The sequence below is a fragment of the Oryzias latipes genome, chromosome 2 (assembly GCF_002234675.1).
Source record: "Oryzias latipes chromosome 2, ASM223467v1".
NCBI classification, from domain to species: Eukaryota; Metazoa; Chordata; class Actinopteri; order Beloniformes; family Adrianichthyidae; genus Oryzias; species Oryzias latipes.
Window position 1 is genome coordinate 22561516 of NC_019860.2, and position 19332 is coordinate 22580847.

General features: G+C 42.9%; 1 protein-coding gene and 1 long non-coding RNA gene across 14 annotated transcripts in view; both read left to right on the forward strand.

The window, feature by feature from the left end:
• The window catches only part of LOC101165037 (muscleblind-like protein 2a), a 54437-nt gene that overhangs the window by 31947 nt on the left and 3158 nt on the right, over positions 1-19332 (forward strand). For 2 of the 13 annotated variants that reach the window (XM_020709120.2, XM_011485286.3), the window contains exons 3-8: positions 4580-4744; positions 6659-6862; positions 8277-8537; positions 12964-13017; positions 13337-13487; positions 15229-15264. In XM_020709120.2, coding sequence (XP_020564779.1) covers positions 4580-4744; positions 6659-6862; positions 8277-8537; positions 12964-13017; positions 13337-13487; positions 15229-15264 — 871 coding nt within the window. Of the gene's footprint in view, positions 1-4579; positions 4745-6658; positions 6863-8276; positions 8538-12963; positions 13018-13336; positions 13488-15228; positions 15265-15496; positions 16982-17080; positions 17176-19332 lie in introns of those variants that run through there. The other 11 variants (XM_011485292.3, XM_011485307.3, XM_020709162.2 and 8 more) reach the window with 11 other exon arrangements.
• On the forward strand, positions 17182-19156 carry LOC111949281. Its single transcript, XR_002875291.1, has 2 exons — positions 17182-17603; positions 17637-19156. It is a non-coding gene; the product is annotated as an uncharacterized LOC111949281 (long non-coding RNA).

The window sequence follows — 19332 nt, forward strand, 5'->3', positions numbered from 1 at the left end:
CTGCAGTTACACCTGCCCACACGTTCCTTCTTGTGGACACGGCGCTCACACCATCCACATCTTTTGCCGATTTTTAGCGGCGCTCTCCACAGAGCTTTAATTATTTCTTACACCTTAAAGATCTTTGGCCGCAGGGTTAAGTGCTGGAATAATTAATTAAGGAAACCCAACGGTGTGCTCCACTTGTGAGCGTGTTAAAAGTGTGTTTGCGGCTTGCTGCGATGGAGGGATTTAGCATGCATGTGTGTGGGCAGGTGTGATTTTTGTGCATGCGGACTGAGAAGGAGGAGCGAGGGTATCGGGGGCTTGCTGCCGCTTTCACACCTGGTCAGTCCCTTCCAGCCTGCGACTCATGTCATTACAAGGCTGCAGGCTCGACGCTACTCCCAAAAAATGAACTACAGCATGATGTTTTTGTTCCATCATACCCCAAACTGTCCACTAATCACAAATATTTTAGCCGTTTCTATTTCCGCTTTGGATCTTTGGTGCTAAACAAAAGACGACATGTTTGTGTGTTCATCCCAAGTCTTATCAAGACTTGTGTTTAGATTTCAAAAGTTATTGTATTAAAGACAGACAGACAGACAGACAGAAAGATAGAAAGGGTCTTTAATAATCCTTAATCAATAGATTATACAAAAAAACAAACAAAACAAAAAAAGTACTTGAGTGTTTGAGTACTTAAGAGAGGTCTTAATTGCTTTATTTGGTCACCAAATGTCACTTTTGTGTACTGTTTTGAAGCCTTGAAGCTTCAAATGTTCTTGACTATTTTTTCCAAAGTAATTATTTTCAATACATGATTTTTTCAAGAAAAAATATTCCTCTCCGTAAACTGCTACTCTTCTTTTTCTCCATTTCTATGTCACTATAACATCATTTCTACTTCTTCTGTGGTGATATTGACCTTTCTTCTTCTTTGCTCAGTCTACAGTATAACATTTTATGTTGTACATAGACTAAGGTTGTGTCCAAATTCCTCATCCATCATTGTCTCTTTGTTTTTGTGGATCTTTCTTTGATTTTTCTTTAGATATTTTTTGTTTTGTTTAGGGTGCACTGTGTCCTGCATCCTGATTGGCCGTTGTTCTTGTCAATCAATATTCTCTGTGTCTCCTGTAAAGAGTGCGTTCAGGTTGCAAAATCTATCTGAATCCTACATAAATCTTTGATTGCGATCAGATCTTTGTTTTCATTCCATAATACTGGACTTATTTCTCGATTGATGCGTCTCCATTCACTATAAAATTGCGCAAATTGGAAGAAATTCGCCTAATAGAAACACCCCAATTTTGAAAAAACTCACAGGCTTCACCAGCTCATTAAAAGTTGAGCGTGTCATGTGGAATTGTTGGATCCTCAGCCCCTCTATTAAATCACCATTTTCCAAAATGGTGATTTATCCCTAGCCCACCCCATGGGGCTGTGGATGAGACCATAGCCCCATCCAACTCACATAAGTTGGTTTATGTTTATTCGCATAATTATGATTTACCGTATTTTCCGGACTATAATTCGCTGCGGAGTATAAGTCGCACCCAAAAATGCATTATAAAGTTGAAAAAAACACAGATAAGTCGCACTGGACTATAAGTCGCATTTTGACGGGAAATTTATTTGACAAAATCTAAGACCAAGAACTAATAAGTTGCAAAACCTCATATGACACAATCATAGCAGACTGTTTATCTCATAATTTCACAGTATTTCTTTCTCATACTTATTTTTTTATTCCTTTCATGAAGCATCATTGGCCAACTAATACTCTGTTTTCATCCTGTATTTGTAGAATGTAGTTATTTTTATTGCATTTCTGCATCTATGAAATCATTGGAAAATAAAATATTATGTTGTAAGCCTTCAAGATCTTACTGTAAAAAAGGTTTGCTGATTCTCTGAGTCACTTAACATACTCTAAACACTTAACATACCTCATACATCAAATTGACCCAGGAACATTATCTCTGTTCCTCACAAATGAACATAACAGGAGGGTTAACAATGTATTTATTTCAATTTATTTCTATTATAAGTCGCTGCAGAGTATAAGTCGCACCCCTTGCCAAACTATGAAAAAAGGGCGCCTTATAGTCCGGAAAATACGGTAGATTATGCCAAATTATGTTTTTCTTTTTACTTTCTTAGAGTTTTTGTAAAGCTTTGCGCATATGTGTGATGGAAACGCAGCTAATGCTAATGAAGGTTTCAACTTTGAGAGTTTAAAATGTTTGTGCTTGTCTGATAAATGCGTATGGAGTTTGTGCTATCTGCAATCCTATTTCGCGGATTTCGCCTATCACAGGTTATTTTTAGGACGTAACGCCAGCAATCAGTGAGGGAACACTATTGGAAAGAAACTTAGAGCTTGTTTTTCAGCAGCAAAACTCAAGATTCTAATTTTATTATTCTCCAAATAAACTATTTAGTCCAAATTTCATTTGAACAGAAAGACTCGTAAAAAAAATCCCATTTTGAATTTGAACTAAATAGATTGAAAATTAGCTGTAAAAGTGTTTTAGGTGCTCTTATTTATTCTGTCAGTTGTGAAAAACACAATAGCTGTGTCATGATTTTACTTGTTTATTCAAACAGAACCCCTTTGTTCGTTCACAATAAGAGTATGGCTTTTAGTTTAAGCGTGCCTTAGTAAAAGGTTTTCCTGCGAATGTTTCTTTACGGACCTAAAGGCTGAGAATAAACATCAATTCCTGCAGAGAGATAGTTCTGTAGTCCTTGAATTAAACTCAAAGCATTCACACATAACCCACTTGTTTGTTGGTGTTGCTAAACAGATGCTAGCAAAGTCCTACATGCTGTTGTGACCATACATTCAAACACAAATGTGTTCGTGAGACATTTAAAAACGATTTAGGAAAGGATACTTGTTATGGTGGAACCTGGAACTGAAATTTTGCAGCTTCGTGATTTTGAGTGCCAATGACTGATCATCAATCCCGCACTGATGTGTTCAATGCCACTTCCGCACGGTTCGCTCAGCCGAGCCCTCGGTCAGAGACCGTCCAGATGGTTGCACGCTGCACACGACAGCCATCCCGTTCACGGTCCGCTTCCCTTTCGTCTGACTTTTTTTTTAAATCGGTGCTTGAGTGGAGCACTTGAGTGATTAAACTCTGTCCTTGACGCGAGGCAGACCCGTCATATAAGAGGAAATTGGAGAAATCACGATGGCAGTGATATAGCTAATCAGGATACTTAGTGGGCTGGGTTGTGTCATGGTATTAAGAGGTATTTAGATGGACCAGCAGCCTTCCTTACACCAGACTCGTTTTTATCCTGCTTTTCTATCCTCTAAGACTCTGTGTGCCGTTGCAGACACCTCCGCTCTGTCCCCTTTGCTTTCTGCACATCTCTCCTTCGATGCTGGCTTTCATTTGTCCCCTGCTGACCTGGCTTCCGTGTGCCTTCCCCCCTTTCCTGCAACAACTGCTGTGGAGGATCCATATTGGATCACTGTGTTCGCCATTAGGCCTTGCTCTGACAGTGTAATTGGCTTCATCTACCAGTGTTCCTGCAAGCCTGACCCCGCCAGCCTCTGCATTTGCATTTCCACTGAGATAAGCGGACGACGCGTTTATCAGAGGCCGACACAGTTTCTACATTCAAAGTTAGGCTTAAAACATTCCTCTTTGGACAGCCTTATTGCCAGACTAGCTAATAATCAGAGAATATTTGACTTACTGTTAACATGTTTGAATTAAACTTAACAATAATAATTAGTAGTAGGCTGCTAGAAGTTTGATGCTGGGGAAGCTATGGTGCACTGGGGTTCTGTCCTCTATTCTCGCCTCCTTCTCTCCTCTATTCTTGATCATTTATTTATCATTTAGTTCTCCATGCCTCTGTTTGGTGACGTGCGATTCATGAATCGTCGCCGGGGACGGCAAAGCCTATAAGTGTTGCTGCGGTCCATTTATCCAGGGAACAAGGTTCCAAAAATGAAGACACAATCAGCTAGCCGGCTAAACATGCAATAGATTATAAAAAATATCAGAGAACGGCTTTTGCTATTGAAGAGCAAAGAATGTTTTGAAAAAATGAAGGTCAAATTGTAAAATTAGCAGCATTTTTAAGCTATGTGACTGTTAGCTTTTTGCCGTTCGGGTTGGAAATGGCCGCACTGCTTCACATTTCAGGCTCCCGCCCAAAAAATGTTTCCTGCGGAACTGACTTGTGAAAAAGGAAATAAAATGGACCACAATAGAAACCACTAAAATACTACAGACTCTAAATTTAAGAATCGAAACATAACTTTATTAGTGACCACCTCATTGACTTTAACCTAAAGGAGAGCATTTTAAGTGTCAGTTTGTCTGAGGTTTAATGGTTGAAAACCATCTTCTTTTTGATTGTCCACTGCACCGCAGCAAACTGATGATCGAATTTGATCTTTTGTTCCCTAAACAAAAGCTCTGAGGAATGTTAATAAATAGAGTCAAAGCGAGTTCTTCCTCCAAAGATTTTTGAAATGCTTGAAGAAAACATATTAGAAAGATGCTTCTCTCCCGTCTCTCGTCTTCGTGATGCTTGTTTACAGACTTTTGTCTCTTGCCCTCAGGGCCGCTGCACGCGAGAAAACTGCAAGTACCTGCATCCGCCGGCCCACCTGAAGACCCAGCTGGAGATCAACGGGCGAAACAACCTGATCCAGCAGAAGACGGCAGCGGCCATGTTGGCTCAGCAGATGCAGTTTATGATCCCCGGCACCACCATGCAGCATGTGGTTAGTGTCGCTCTGGGAAATACCGCGACGAGCCGCATGACTTTGCAAGAAAAAAAAAAAATCTTATTAGGTGCAGCAGCTTCTTCTGTCTGACAAGCTCGTAGAGTTTGGAGATTAGCCTCCAAAGATCGTAATTTCTTCCCTGCAACCGTTTCCTCAGTGCTGAAGCGGAGTGGACTGGGCTGCTGCCAAGCCTGGATGACTTTAACTGCATCGGAACAAACACGCTCAGCAAAAACCGCTACAATAAAAAGATTCTCTTGTTTCTCTCCATCTCCCCCATGTTTCCCACATATATATTTCTCTTTGTTCCCCCCAGTTCTAACTGTCATCCCCGCCACCCAGCTCCCCACAGCTGTTCCCCTCTCTTCAGTTGTTCTCTTCCTCCTTCTTCCTTTCCTCGGTCGCTGCATCCTCCATGTCACGTCTTTGCTGCACCCCGCTTTCTTAAGTCTCTGGCTCTTTAATTAAGACCGTGGACAGAAGCCAAAGCAAACCTGCTGAAAGATCTTCATCCGTGCTGCCTGACCCTGATCTTTCAGACCTCCCACCCTTCTTGTTTTCTAAAAAAAATCCAAACTGACCACCAGGGGATTATTCTATTTTCTGAGTATAAGTCGTACCTTTTTTTGCATAGTTTAGCCAGGGGTGCGACTTATACTCAGGAGCGACTTAGATCTTATTTTTGAAAAAATAAATATTAGTTAAAATATCTGTTATTTTCCCTCTAACAACTGGTTGACCTTTAGCGGTTGTTTCCCCAATGAAAATTGTTCATACATGAATTGATGTGGAAAAAGTGAGAAAGGTTGTGCTTCATTATGTGACATTTTCAAAGATGCATCACTAATGAACGACGTTAAAACCACTGAAGAACTTGCAGACTAAATCGCACAAAGAACACGGAAACCATTGAATTTCTTCGCTTTGACATTCGGAGCATGGAGGAGAAATCAAATGGCGTCAGCACCATGGTCAGCTCCCGCCGCGGCCCCTCGCTGTTTATATGCAATTCGTTAGTGATTTGTGCGTCGATTATGTACTTTTAATGTGATTTGTGCGTCGTATACGTGATGTAAGAGTTATGCATTGGTGGTACATGCGTGAAATGTCTCTTAGACAAACGTGGAACAATCGTGGGAAGACACAAATTTCCGTGTGCATCTTGCAAAAAGCATGCACAATGCGTAAGATTTACGTAATATTTGCGTAAAAACGACACAAAAATATGTCCGTCGGCAGAAACTTTCGATGGACATCTACGCACGTCGAGGAAATGCGAACACATGAAACATTTATGAATTACGCACATATCACACATGGATCGAAAAAGAAAAAAATGGGGCACATGGAAAATATGCAAAATGTGCAGAGCGTCTGTGTCTTAACAGACAAAAACCAGGAGTCTTTACTCCAAACATGGATTGATTGTGACACTTGTTCCTACACACCATAATAATATTGCAGAATATTCAGCACCCGGCTGTCTAATGTTACGAGGAAGCTGCTAATAAAGTTATTTAAGCGGTGGATTCGCGTTTACGATTATATTTAGGAAGTACCCCTTTAGTGATCGTCTTTTTTGTCATTTATTCGTCGCTCCTTAACAGTCAAATGAGGCTGAAGTTATGGGTTATGGGAAAATCTAGATCACTTTTTAATGATTCCTACATGAAATCTAGTGAACAAATAGAGTTTAAAGCAGCTGCAGATGTTTTTACAGAGGATGAAGAGAAACTTTATCCTCAAATGTTATTCAAAACACAGACTTCTTCATCCTTGTCCATGAAAATACTGTTAAACCGGTCTGTTGCCTGAAAAAGGTCGGGGACCGCCGCTCTACAGGACACATTTGATGGAGAAATCTGAAGAAGAAGGGTGGCGCTGAACATCTGCTCTTCTCTCCGCCTGCAGCAGACTTTTCCGGTCAGCCAAGGTCTGGGCTCCAGCGCAGGTCTGAGCTACACTCCGTACCTGACTCCCATGTCCCACAGCATGGGCCTGGTGCCCACAGACATCCTGCCCAGCACTCCCGTCATCGTCCCTGGCAGCCCGCCCGTCTCCGTGACCGCTGGCTCTTCCTCCAACCAGAAACTGCTGCGCACTGACAAGCTGGAGGTGACACACCCTGAAACCACCCCCTTTTTTTCCAGACGTTTCAGTGCATCACCAGTTACTGCAGTGCAGCGAATTGAACAAATTAAGGAAGATAATGTCTAAAATGAATACAAATTTGAGTTGAAGACAGATTAACATTTAAATCTGATGTTCTTTCCCCGCTATTTGTTTATTATTCGCTCTGCAGCATGGGACCTCCATCTGCCTGCTTGGCAAACAACTTTTTCAAAGACCAGCTTATTGTGAAAGAGAGTTGCCTTTTCCCTCCACTATATTTATGAAGATAAACAATAATCTACCTAAGACCTGGAGGTGATGCGTGGGTGTACGCCTGTGTCTGTTTTTCTGCAGGAGAGCTGTCACTTAGCAACTGAATAGAGCTGGCTCTAATTAAACAGTGTCCCTGTGGGACACGTATGCACTCCTACACAAAGCTGTCGTGTATGTGCGCTCGTGTGTGCGGACGGTTTTATATATGTTTGTGTGGACGCTCCAGTTTGTGTTTTAGCGACAACCAGTTCAGAGATTCTGCAGAGATGAGGTTTTTAAGTAATTCATCCGCTAAAATTGCCGTGCAATTTAATTTGTGGCTTTTTGTTTGTTTATTTTCATGAATCTGCAGCAGAAATATTATGGCAATGTGTTTGGTAAAGATAAGTTAAAACCTATTTTTTTAAAATTCTCTTTTATGCTTTATTTCAAACTAAAAGCTCAGCTTTAAATTCATTTTATTTTTGTTGTTCTTTTAAGTATCCTATAAACTCAGTGTTTATAGGATACTTACGTCAAATCGAAGTGCAATGAACCCATCCTGGTGAATGTGTTGAAACAGACATTTTTGGACAAAATCCCCACCAACTTGCATTCATATTGTGGATTTCACTGATTATTACTGCAACATTTAAAGAAACAAAAACAAATTTTAACTTAAATCCGTCAAAGTATTAAAGCAAGGTTCAAACAAGTACACATAGGACTAAACAAGGGACTTACACACTCTTAAAATAAACCAGATTAATATCACTCCTGCTGTCGTCCCAAAAGCAGAGAGTTTGTGGGTACAGACAGATGAGCGGAAACGTACATACATTTGAAACAAATAACACCTCAACCGATCAAAAACGACAACGTAAAAAAACTAGGCTAATTAAAATCTATTAGCTTTAGCCTTTTGGACAGTAAGGCTAAAAACCTAAACTAAATTTAAGCATAATACGGTTCTTAAAGTGTTTTGTCCAAAAAGATGTCCTACATCGGACAGGGGAGTCGCCTATTTTGAACCCAAACAGTTATTTTCTTAGCAAACTTTTCAGTTTCTTAACTTCTCTCTTTTGGAACCAAACTACATGAGTCACTTTGGTGTGTTTGTGTTGTTCGTGTGAATGTGTTTGCGTGCGATTCTCCCGCTTTCCAGGTTTGTCGCGAGTTCCAGCGGGGCAACTGTGCGCGCGGCGAGACGGACTGCCGCTTCGCCCACCCCAGCGACAGCCCCATGATCGACACCAGCGACAACACAGTCACGGTGTGCATGGACTACATCAAGAGCCGCTGCTCCCGCGAGAAGTGCAAGTACTTCCACCCTCCGGCCCACCTGCAGGCCAAGATCAAGGCGACCCAACACCAGGCCAACCAGACAGCTGTGGCGGCCCAAGCTGCCGCCACAGCTGCAGCCATGGTGAGAGCAACACCTGTCCTGTAGTCTCTCCGAACTGATTTGACAGAGTTTCTGCTTTTTCTGACAAATGAACCGGTTTGGATGATTCTGTTTTACACATTGACTGTACGTATGAACAGGACTGAGTGACCCCCGTTCCAAACAGGAAGTGCCCACCGGCTCCAAGAATCCCATAGACTTCTATAGAGAAATACACAGCTTCATATTTTTTCTGTAGATCAAGTTATTCACGTTATAAACTGACCAATCAGATGCCTAAACAGAAAAAGATGGTCTCACGTTGAACATTAAAAATGTTTGATAGGTTTTGCGTAGCCCTCTGTTAAGTAATAGGAGAGTGGACTTTCAACAACCTCACTCCTGATTGGCCACTAACCATTTGGGGGATATTAGTGTTTACAAATGAAAAAGTTGGTTGTCACGTCCCTGATTGGCTTCTCAGCCATTTGAAGGTCAGTTCTTCCACTTAACCCTTTCATGCTGGAGCTGTTGCCAGCAACACGACACAACACGTTCTTTGACGTACCGCAACTCTTTGACCATTCACGCAATCAACTAATTCCAACAGATTCTTACTTCACTAGCGTAAACTGTAAAGTACTACCATGATGTTTTTATTTCGGCAAAAATCTGTTACAGGTATGCAACATTTTGTGGTAGTACTTTACATTCTACTGTAGATTGCTGTGTATCACCACCAACCTGTTGCAGATAGGCAACACTTTGTGGTAGTAATTAGACTTTGTAAAGTATAAAGTACTACCATAAAAAGTTGCTGATTGCAGTTGCCGATACACAATGCTTTACAAATACTACTACCATGAAGTGAAGTATATTGCTGCTAACCTATTGCAGATGTGCCACATTTTGTGTTAATATATGCAACACTTTGTGGTATTACTTTACAAACTACCGTAGAGTGGTGTATATCACCACAAACCTGTTACAGACAGGCAACTTTTTGTGGTAGTGTTTACACTTTGTAAAGTATAAAGTACTACCATAAAAAGTTGAACATTGCAGCGAATCTGCAGTTGCCGATACACAACACTTAATAAATAGTACTACCGTAAAGTGCAGTATATCGCTGCTAACCTGTTGCAGATATGCCACATTTTGTGTTAGTATATGCAACACTTTGTGGCAGCACCTAACACTTTGTAAAGTGCAAAGTACTACCGTAAAAAAGTTGTACATTGCAGCGAACCTGCAGCTGCCGATACACAACACTTTACGAATAGTACAACCGTAAGATATTGCTGATAACTTGTTGCAGATCTGCAACACTTTACTATGGTATTTGCAAGCGTTTCTGGTAGTATATGCAACTCTTTGCCGTTGTACTTTAAACTGTGTAAAGTACTTCTGTAAAGTGTGGTATATTGCTGCAAACATCTGATGCCGACACGCAACACTTCACCTAAAGTACTACTGTCAAGTGTTGCATATCACTGCAAACTTGTTGCAAATATTTACATTTTTATATCGTAAAGTACTACCGTAAAACGTTGTGGTACAAGTGTGATTGCAAGTGTAGAGCAACTTATTCAAGGTAGGGGCGTGGCCTTCCAAAAAGCTCACTCCTGATTGATGAGGGTGGTTGCCATAGAAATAATGACCGACTCGGACTAATCACTCTTTACTGACAGCGTCTGGCTTCAACATAGCGGCGTCCGTATTGTGAATTGACTTAATTTCGTCGGAGCCAGCAGTCCAGTCCAGTTCTCATATACAGTCAATGGTTTCGTAGTGTTATTTGTTTGCTTTTGATTTCTTCGCAGGATAGCAAAATATATCTGACATCTCCCTTTTTGTTTTTTAGTTTTTTAGTGAAAACACAGGCAGCCACACAGGTCTATGCACATATTTATGTAATACGTTTGGTTGATTTCCTCGCATATCATTAAATGTGGAGCCCTGCTTTATTACTCTCTAAAACAGTTATCTATATGATTTCCCTTTATTTGGGGGGGGTGAGGGTGTTCGAGCCGAATCAGAACCGAAGCATGCCCACCTCTGCTGGCTTTTTTCCCCCTGACGGACCCAAAGTGCTGCAGCTGAGTGCAGAACCAGCTCCAGACAGAACTGAAGTCATTAGCCAACGCTGCGAGAACGATCCGCTGTTATCTCACTGCAGTCCTCTTATTGTCCAATGCCCTTGGTGCATTCAGAGACAATGTGCTGCCCCCGCTCCCCCTTCCCGCCTCCCATCGCACACCGCCTCTCTCGGTGATAAGTGTGCTTCTCTGCAGATCACTGCAAATTGAATTATGGATGAATCCAGCATCGGAGGGGGGGAGGGGGTTTACAACCCTCTTCTACTTTTACTTTGAAAAGCTCACTTTGAAATTAAGCAGGTGGAAATCCAGACAGGTAGAACCCCCCCCCCAACCAAGTGGCTTCTTCCAATCGGGGCTTGGCTCTTGCACGCCTCGCACCGCATCAATGTGCTTGACTGACTTCCCTTTCCCTCCATGGCATGGGCATGCTTGACGCACTTTCCTCCTATTGGCTGCTTTTCGCTCTCTTTTTCAAACTTCCACGGCTGTTTTCTAACCTGCTGGAGCTCAACAGGGCCCGTTCCTCCTGGAATACTCCGATTTACCAGCCGACCTCCGGTCGGTGCTAGAGGTTAGGAGGGTCAACCGTAGGACGACCAGTTGTCTAGTCAGCACCTTTAATCCAATTTTCCTTCAGGAGTTAGCCGTAAGCCAAAGCCCATTTTCCACCAGCCGTAATACCTGATGCAGGGCGGCAAATCCATTTTTACTTTTTAAAAAGTAAATCAGATAGAGTGCTGATAGTCTCAGCGTCAGATCATATTACCCAGATGATGTTGTTCTTTTTATGTGTTTGCTCACCGCGCCGCGACCTTCTCTGCTTCTCACGGACCGTGTCCCATCGGAACTAACCCCGTCTGCGTCAGCGATGCAGGAACCAGTCCTGCCAGGCTTTAGGGGAACCCGGAGGCGTGTGCATGGACCCCTAACAGCGCGGCGCTCATCACATCCATGTCACGTTTTTTTGCTTTGAAACCCCCTCCAGCAGCCACATTCAAGGTCATGCAAAAATAAACAGAGCTCCACATTCTAGGTCCACACTGAGTTTTCTTCAGTGCTGCAAAAACTTGTTTAACTTCAGCACACATTAACCCAACAGGTATTATTTGATCCATATAGAGAATCACATGATGATATATTTTCCTCTTTCAAATAAAAATTTGACTTTATTTGAGACCTTTTCTCTAAGAGAAAGCAATTTATCCAAAAATATGTTTTTTTTTTCTTTACTAAGAACAAAACTCCTTTAATCCCTTGTTTTGGAGTTAAAACTGATTTTTAAATGAAGGTTCCGTCCTCACAGCTGCTCGACAAAAACTACAAACAGTGGGTTTGTTGTCTCTCTTTTGCTACGTACACACCGGTGCTTTTAGCGTACAGTGTTCCACGCTGGACCGTCGGTACCCGATACTAGTACTTACTGTTGGGAGAGGCTTGGCGCCGGATGTCGAAGCGGTGCAGATCTGGTGAATCTCGCCCCAGGCTTTTTCTGTCACAGCTCCATTCCGAAATATGAAAGACTTGGCGTCGAAGAATTCCCGCCGGGAACAAACCTCAATGACTAATCTCTCCATGATAAATTTTCAAACGGTTGGTACTTTAATGACTTAAAAAGGACGGTATCCATACGTCAGTACCAAATACGAGTCGCTGATTGGACAAAGTTCCACCAGTTTAACTTTCAACACGAGTTTTGGACGCGTAAAAATAGAAGATTTCGGAACGCAGAAGCCCCAGATGTACGCGCGTTTCCATTGATTTTTCATTGGAAGTCCGGTGTGAACGTAGCTTTAGAGGTCTTAAACGCCTCCAAAATATAAATGTGTGGTCAATTTTGAGGTTGTTCGGTCAAAGCAGACCCAACTTTTAGCGATTTCATCCACTAATGTGAACCGGATCTTCATCACTGTTGTTCAGGAAGACTCAAAATCACCTGGCACAGATTCTCTGTAGATGCTAAGTAGCTGACGGACATCTTTGGTTCACCTTCCTCCTTCTTTTGTGTTTTTTTTTTTTTAGCTTAGCTTAGCAGATGTTCTTGCTCAGTACACCAAAGTTTCTTGCTTGTTCTTAACCAAAAGTAAATGTAGAACCGTTTTTTTTTTTTTTTTTTACTAATTCAGAAAGTAGCCACGTTTCTTGGAAGTAAAGGAAACTGATTTTTTTGTTTCTGTGCATGCCTGTTGTTTTGTATGTGGTATACTTGCATTCAGATTATTTTTTTGTTTTTGTTTTTTTCCTTCTCACCTATCCACAATGCAATGCTGTCCCCCATGATGCACCTCTGCTTGCTGTTACCTGTATGTTAATACGCTTGAATCCCATTGGCCCACTGCCATCATGTGCTCGCTGCCTGCTAATTAAAGACTCAGTCGACTGCCAAAGCAATGAAGCGACCCCTCGAGGCAACTGTAGACCTGGTACTTTGACCTTTCACCTTTTGCTTTGCATGTAGCTTCTTTAATTGTACTGTAGCCACTCACAGAATTTAATTTGGCTCTTCTGTTTTTTGTGTAAGACACTTTAATGTTTAGATTTCTGATTGAATTATGCATTAATGAAGTAATGTTAAAGTAGTCTCCTGTTATGTCGATGACTGTTGTCTTATTGTCCTGCTGCGCTTAGACAAATGAACAGATACAAAATGTTGCGTTTGCACACAGTACAAACCTGCTGTGCTTCTGTTGTGTATGTGTGTGTGTGTGTGTGTGTCTTAATGTGTGCATTGGTGGCTGTAAGGCGTTCCCACACGGCGTCCTCCAGCCCCTACCAAAGAGACCAGCACTCGAGAAGAGCAACGGAGCCAGCTCCCTGTTCAGTCCCAGTGTTTTGCACTACCAGCAGGCTCTGGCCAACGCACAGCTCCAGCAGCCCGCCTTCTTTCCCACAGGTAAGAGCTCACGCAGAACCGGACAAAAGTATTTGTGTACGCTTGCTCACTGGCAATGATATAACCCGTTTTTAATGGCAGGCTTATTTGAACAGGTAGAACAGGCAAAAATGTATGAATTGATCTGCATTTTTGCAGCAAAGGTTTCGACAGTCCTCTCCTCATCGTTACGAGTTGACGGGTCAAAACCACGGCTTCTACTTTAAATCTTCCTCAGGATTAAGTTCTGGAGGTTCAGGACCTAGATGCTCCTTTTCAGAGATGTTAGCTGGTTGGTTTTTACTACAATTTGATCGAATTCATGGTTCCTCTGGCGCAGAAATCCTGCTCTATTGCGGCAGAAACAAGGCCCCAACCATCAGGATTCCACCTCAATGTCTGCACTGCAAAAACAGGCCCCATAGAAAGGAGTTAAAAATAATTCACAAAATTTGAAAAATCAAGCTTAAAATAGCAACAAAAATAATTCTAGTGAGTAAGACACTTATTTACTTTGTTGTAGAAAAAGATTATTTTCTGGCTTTAAGGGTTTATTTACTTCCTAAAGATTCTGTTTTTGCAGTACGATGAGTCGGGATGAGGTTCTTTTCCTCCCAACACAAAAATGGCTTCCCCAGCTCTCTCTCCAAAAATCCCTCGTTAAAACTTCACATGGGAGTTTTTAATGTCCCTCCAGCTGCTTGTGAGATCAGTTCAGATCCTGCTGAGAAATTTTGGGCTGATAATCAGGATCCCTGAAGATTTAGGAGGTGAGGACTGGGATGAAAAGCCCTGGAAGGAAGGAGATTTTTTTTTTTTTTCAGCTGTTACGTCCAGGTTTTAGCATTTAGTTTAAAACGCAAGTCCGTTTATTACACTTTAATGTTTTTTTTTCTTCTTTCAAATAAACCCACCTTTAAAACCTAACTCAGTCACCTGTCTAACAGCGCGTGTCAAAAAGGGGTCTTTGAAGATGCCTCCCTGAAGGCTGTTGTTTCGCTGCCGCACGCTAACATTTCCAGCGTTCCCTGAATCCGGCGGATCGGGCGCCGCTCTCTCTGATATACGACCACGTCAGCGTGATGCATCTGCTCGCCCCGTGTCAAAGCCGCTGCCCCCCCTCAGCGGGGGGCCCCAGCTCCCATGAAGTTGTCCCCCCGTTTCTCCGTCTTCTTCTTGCAGAAGAAGTCGTAGCTTGGCAGTCGATCGCAGAGAGTGTGGTAACCGATAGCAACCCTCGTCCTTCCTCCCGCATTTGTTGTCATTTTTTCCTCGTACACGTTCACTGATCTCAGGCAGAGCTTCTTCACGCACGGCTGCTTTGACTTTCTGTAAAGTAAAGTAAATAAATGCTCCTCTGTTCATATTTGTGACTGAGTAAGGGATTTTCTGGATTTCGTGGCCTACAAAGCAGAAAGGATTTTTATTTTTATTTTAAATGACGTCATTTGTCCAGAACAACCAGATTAAAGCAATAAAGTCCTGACATCTGCAGGTATAAATAATTGGTAATAATAGCCGAGTTTGCTCTCTGTTTGAATGCATGAACTCATGAAGGAGAGGGTCCGCTTGCTTTGCTACGCTGCCTCGTGTTTAGCTGATGCTGCAGCTGCAACAGCAGCTTTTAGACTTTTTTTTTTCCGTTTTTTTGTCTTGTCTAACCTTGTTCTTCTCCTCCTCCTCAAATTAACCCACTGATTTGCCCCTCTCTCCCCCTTTTGTCCCCCCCTTTCCTGTCTTTTTCTCTGCATGATCACGACAGGGTCAGTCTTGTGCATGACTCCCGCTAGCGGTCTTGGTAGGTCCCGTTGTTTCTCTCACACACTTGGGGGGTGGGGTGGGGGTGTCTGCAGCCCTTACAGGTGAGATAAAAAGAAAAAAAACTCTTCTGGGGTCTCCATTTTCATGTGTTTTTGGGTGGAGGTGGGTGGTGTGTCACCTAAAGGTTGAAGCTCCGGGTTTGACTGACTGTGTTTCTTTGTGTGTTTTTTTTGTGTGTGTGTGATCTGTTCTTGTGCTTTGTGCTTTAGGATAGCTTCTGTTTGCTGTGTTTTGATCAGGAAATTTAAATCAGTTTCCCAGAGAAAACCTGTCTGATGGCGCCATTTGTCTCCCCACCAAAACAAAACGCAGCATCTCATTACCGATCGATAAAAACCTGGGGCTAAAGTAGCTCTAAAACCACGATTCAAGTGTTGTTTTACATACATCCTAAATCAAATTAAAGCTCCTTTCAATTACTGTTTGTAGTGCTGGTAGTAGTTTTTATTTATTCAGTTTTTAGGGTTCATTAAACTTTAAATTCGGCAAACATTTTTGTAATTTGTCACAACAAAAACCGACACATTTCCAAATGAACCAGTGCTAACTTGGAAATACAGAGGACCACAGGTAAAAAGCAGGTTAACTCTAATTGCACAAAAATGCTAAATGTTTGGTGTCATTTAAGCTCATCTCAAAGGGTCAATGTCATGTTTTTCTTAAGCCTTTCTGAGTAAACTACAAATATGTGGTTATATATTACCTTTTTTTATGAAATTTGAGCTATTTTCGCTGCTTGTTTTCCTACCCAGAAGTAAGACGACTCGATCTCTGAGGCCCCACCCATTTCATGACATCATCCTAAAGTGGGCCACTGCAAAAACAAACATCCGAACTTTTACAGAGGCGGATGTGCAGTTTGTGTATCTAAAGGAAAGCGTTTAGCCGTGACTGTTAGCCTGGGGGGCGGAGCTAGCAGCGCCGACTCCTCCTGGAAGGGGCTGTTCCTAACTTTGTGACATCACAACGTGAGACAATTTTGTGGATTGGGAGGGGCTGGATAAGGAGCGCAGCGTTTTTAGATGCGTGAACGGATCAAAACCCCACTTTGGGGTTGTTTTTTGTTAGAAATTCACATTATAATACACTTACATTACATTATATAGGCCTTTTAAAAACAAAAAAAATAATAATAAAACCTGTAAATCAGTGCAGTTTTTGTTAGACAGGCAAATCCAGAAAAAAAGAACTTTACAGCGAAAAATACGAACATCTAAAAGTTTTAATATATTAATATTTAATATCCGATTATGGGTGTGGTCTAACGACATCATATCCTGTGATGAATAGATCATGTGACCACATTCTCTTTGGTTTTGGTGAAAGACTGGACGCATTTAAAGGGATGTTTGTTTTCGTTTGGTGCAACTCTTTCAAAGAATGCAAAAATGATCTGTTTTTAATCAAAGGGGTTGATTGATTGTAAGTTCTCTGGGAAAAAGCAGCCAACTGATTGTCCACATAAATTTCCTTGTGATTGTAATCAGCTTCTCTCCTTTTTTTTTGTTTTTGTTTGTTTTTTCTCCCATGCCTCCTTTTCTTTCCTTCTGCCCCGGCTTTGCGTTGTGAACGGTTGCATGCCATCTGCCGGCGTAACCCTAACGATGGCTCGCTGGCTCTCTTTCACCTCCTCCAACCGCAACAAATGTCACCCGTCCAATAAAAAAAAAAAAAAAAACCTGTTACCATGGTTACCATGATGCTCCACAACCCTCTCCCATTGCTACCACCTTCTCCTACTCCTCCTCCCTTTTGCCCCCCCCCCGTCCTTCCATCCCTCGAAAAAAACAAAGTCCAAATGATGTACAGTGCTTCGCCTGCTACTGTCTCTGCAGCAACAACTCCTGCCACAAGTGTCCCCTACGCAGCAACAGCACCAGCCAATCAGGTTTGCTCCTTTTAAAGCTTTCTTTCATCAGTCCCCGGAGCTCTGAATAAGAACTGCCTCCTCATAAAGCCGAAGCTCCGCCCGAGCGAGCCCAAAAGCCTAGTTAAGCCCCGCCTCCCCCCACAAACAGCACTTCTTCAGAGCTCCCACATTTTGCAAGTAGTAGTTGTGTTACGTTGCATCACTTTTGCATGTTTTTTTTTTTGTTTTGTCTTCTTTCTTTTCTCTCGATGTCTTCATCTGCAGTAGGGCGCCTCATCTGTGCCGCTAAGCGTGCTCGGCAAACTCACAGAAAACACGCCGTCTCTCCTGCAGACCGCTCAGGGGTCGCGCCCTTTCACCCCGTCTCCGCCAGTTAAAAAAAGAGAGAAACATTTAGCCGCACGACGTCTGAAGGCAGCCTTCCGAACGTGGGCTGCCGGAGTGACGTGACGCACGCGGGTCTGGTTTCCAGCGCAGAGGTGCTTTGAGGACACGGAGGGGAAGCGGGACGTGCTCCACATGCTGACGCCGCGAGCAGCATCGTCTGAGCCTCAGAGTCCAGCATCTTCACATTTAAAGCAGAAACATCAAAATCCCTTTGAGTGTTTGATCCAGGAGGATCCAGTTTGGGCTTTTATTGCTTCTCATCAGCCAGTAATGCGCTCACTTCCTGTGAGTCAACGTCTCTTGCTGTAATTGGCATGCAGCAGCAGCAGCAGCGGCTGCGCTTTAAACATGCAGGAGGGACGAGGAGGAACCATGACGTCAGCCTTCCTCTGTCTGCATCCGCCTGTCCCGCATACTCCTTTCCCTTCCCTCCTCTGTCAGATTCAGACGCTTGTTTGCTCTTGTCATGCACTTTTTTTTTAATCAAATTTGGATTTTTTAAAATTTGTTTTTGATGGAGGTCAGGAGCTGCAGAAGTCAGACTTTTCTGGGTTTGCCTGGTAAACATTTTTTGTCCAATCTTTTAAACTAATTGAATCAAAATTGGATTAAAGAAGAAAGGCACGTTTCAGTCTGTCTGGCAGAGTGTGTGCTGGGAAACCAGACTGAACCCACATGAGGTCAGCGCGTCCGGTCGGCTCCCGGCGGAACGGTTGATGTGACGCGGCGAGCAGGAGCCGATGACGTCGTCTGCGCTCAGGAGAAACTTTTGCTGTGAGCTGTGAGGTTGCAGCGCCCTCTGCTGGCAGATCTCTGCGCTGCTTTGAAGGCCAGCTCCTCTTCATCCATGTAAAACCTTTTCCTCTTGACGTCATCTGCCTCACAAACTCACTCAGCACTGTTTCGGCTGACCAACAATCGCTTCACGCCCCCCCCCCACACTATTTCTTTCCTTGGTGTGAATGAGGAGTGATCAGAAATGACTCAGCAACCCTGAAAGTCCCCCCCCCCCGTGGTCTTTTCATTATGATTATTTTTTTCTAGGACGTACTTCCTGCCTGCAGGAGTTCATCAGAAAGTCGCTCCTGGTGGCGCAAAGCAACCCCCCCCCCCTTCACGTTGCTGAGAGCTTTCTGTTTACATGCTCTCTCTCTCAAGCTCAAGCTTCCGGGCATGAATGCCGCGTTCAAGGACACGCTTTACATGGGTGCTTTTAGTGTTCGGTGTTCACACTGGACTGTAGCTGCCTCACACTAGTTTGGTGCGAAATGTCCAAGCGGTGCAGATCTGGTAAATCCGGGTCCCGGCTTTTTATTTCACAGCTCTATTCCGATAAATCAATGACTTGGTGTCAACTAATCGCAGTTATTCATTTATCTTCCATGATTTTTAAACAGTTCGGCGTTTTGAAAAGGACCCTAAACCAAACATCGGTACCCAAGCCGAGTGGCTGTTCGGTCAAAGTTCAACAGGTTGAACTTTTAATGCATGTTCAATCGCTGCGCGTTTTTACGTACAGCCCAAAAACGGAAAACGTCTGTAGCAACGCGTGAACTGCAGAGTTTTGAACGCGGTAGCCTGAAACGTTCAGCGTTTATGAAAAACAGAAAAATGGAAGAAAAACGTATGTCAACTTGAATGTGATAGCCGGAAAACGCCGACGTACATCCATGAAAAAAAAAAGCTGAAAACAGCAGAAAAAACGTACGTAGCCTGAAACGCGGATGTACGATTATTGACTTCTTTTTATATTGAATGTGGATGCTCAAATGCGCTCAAATGCGTCAT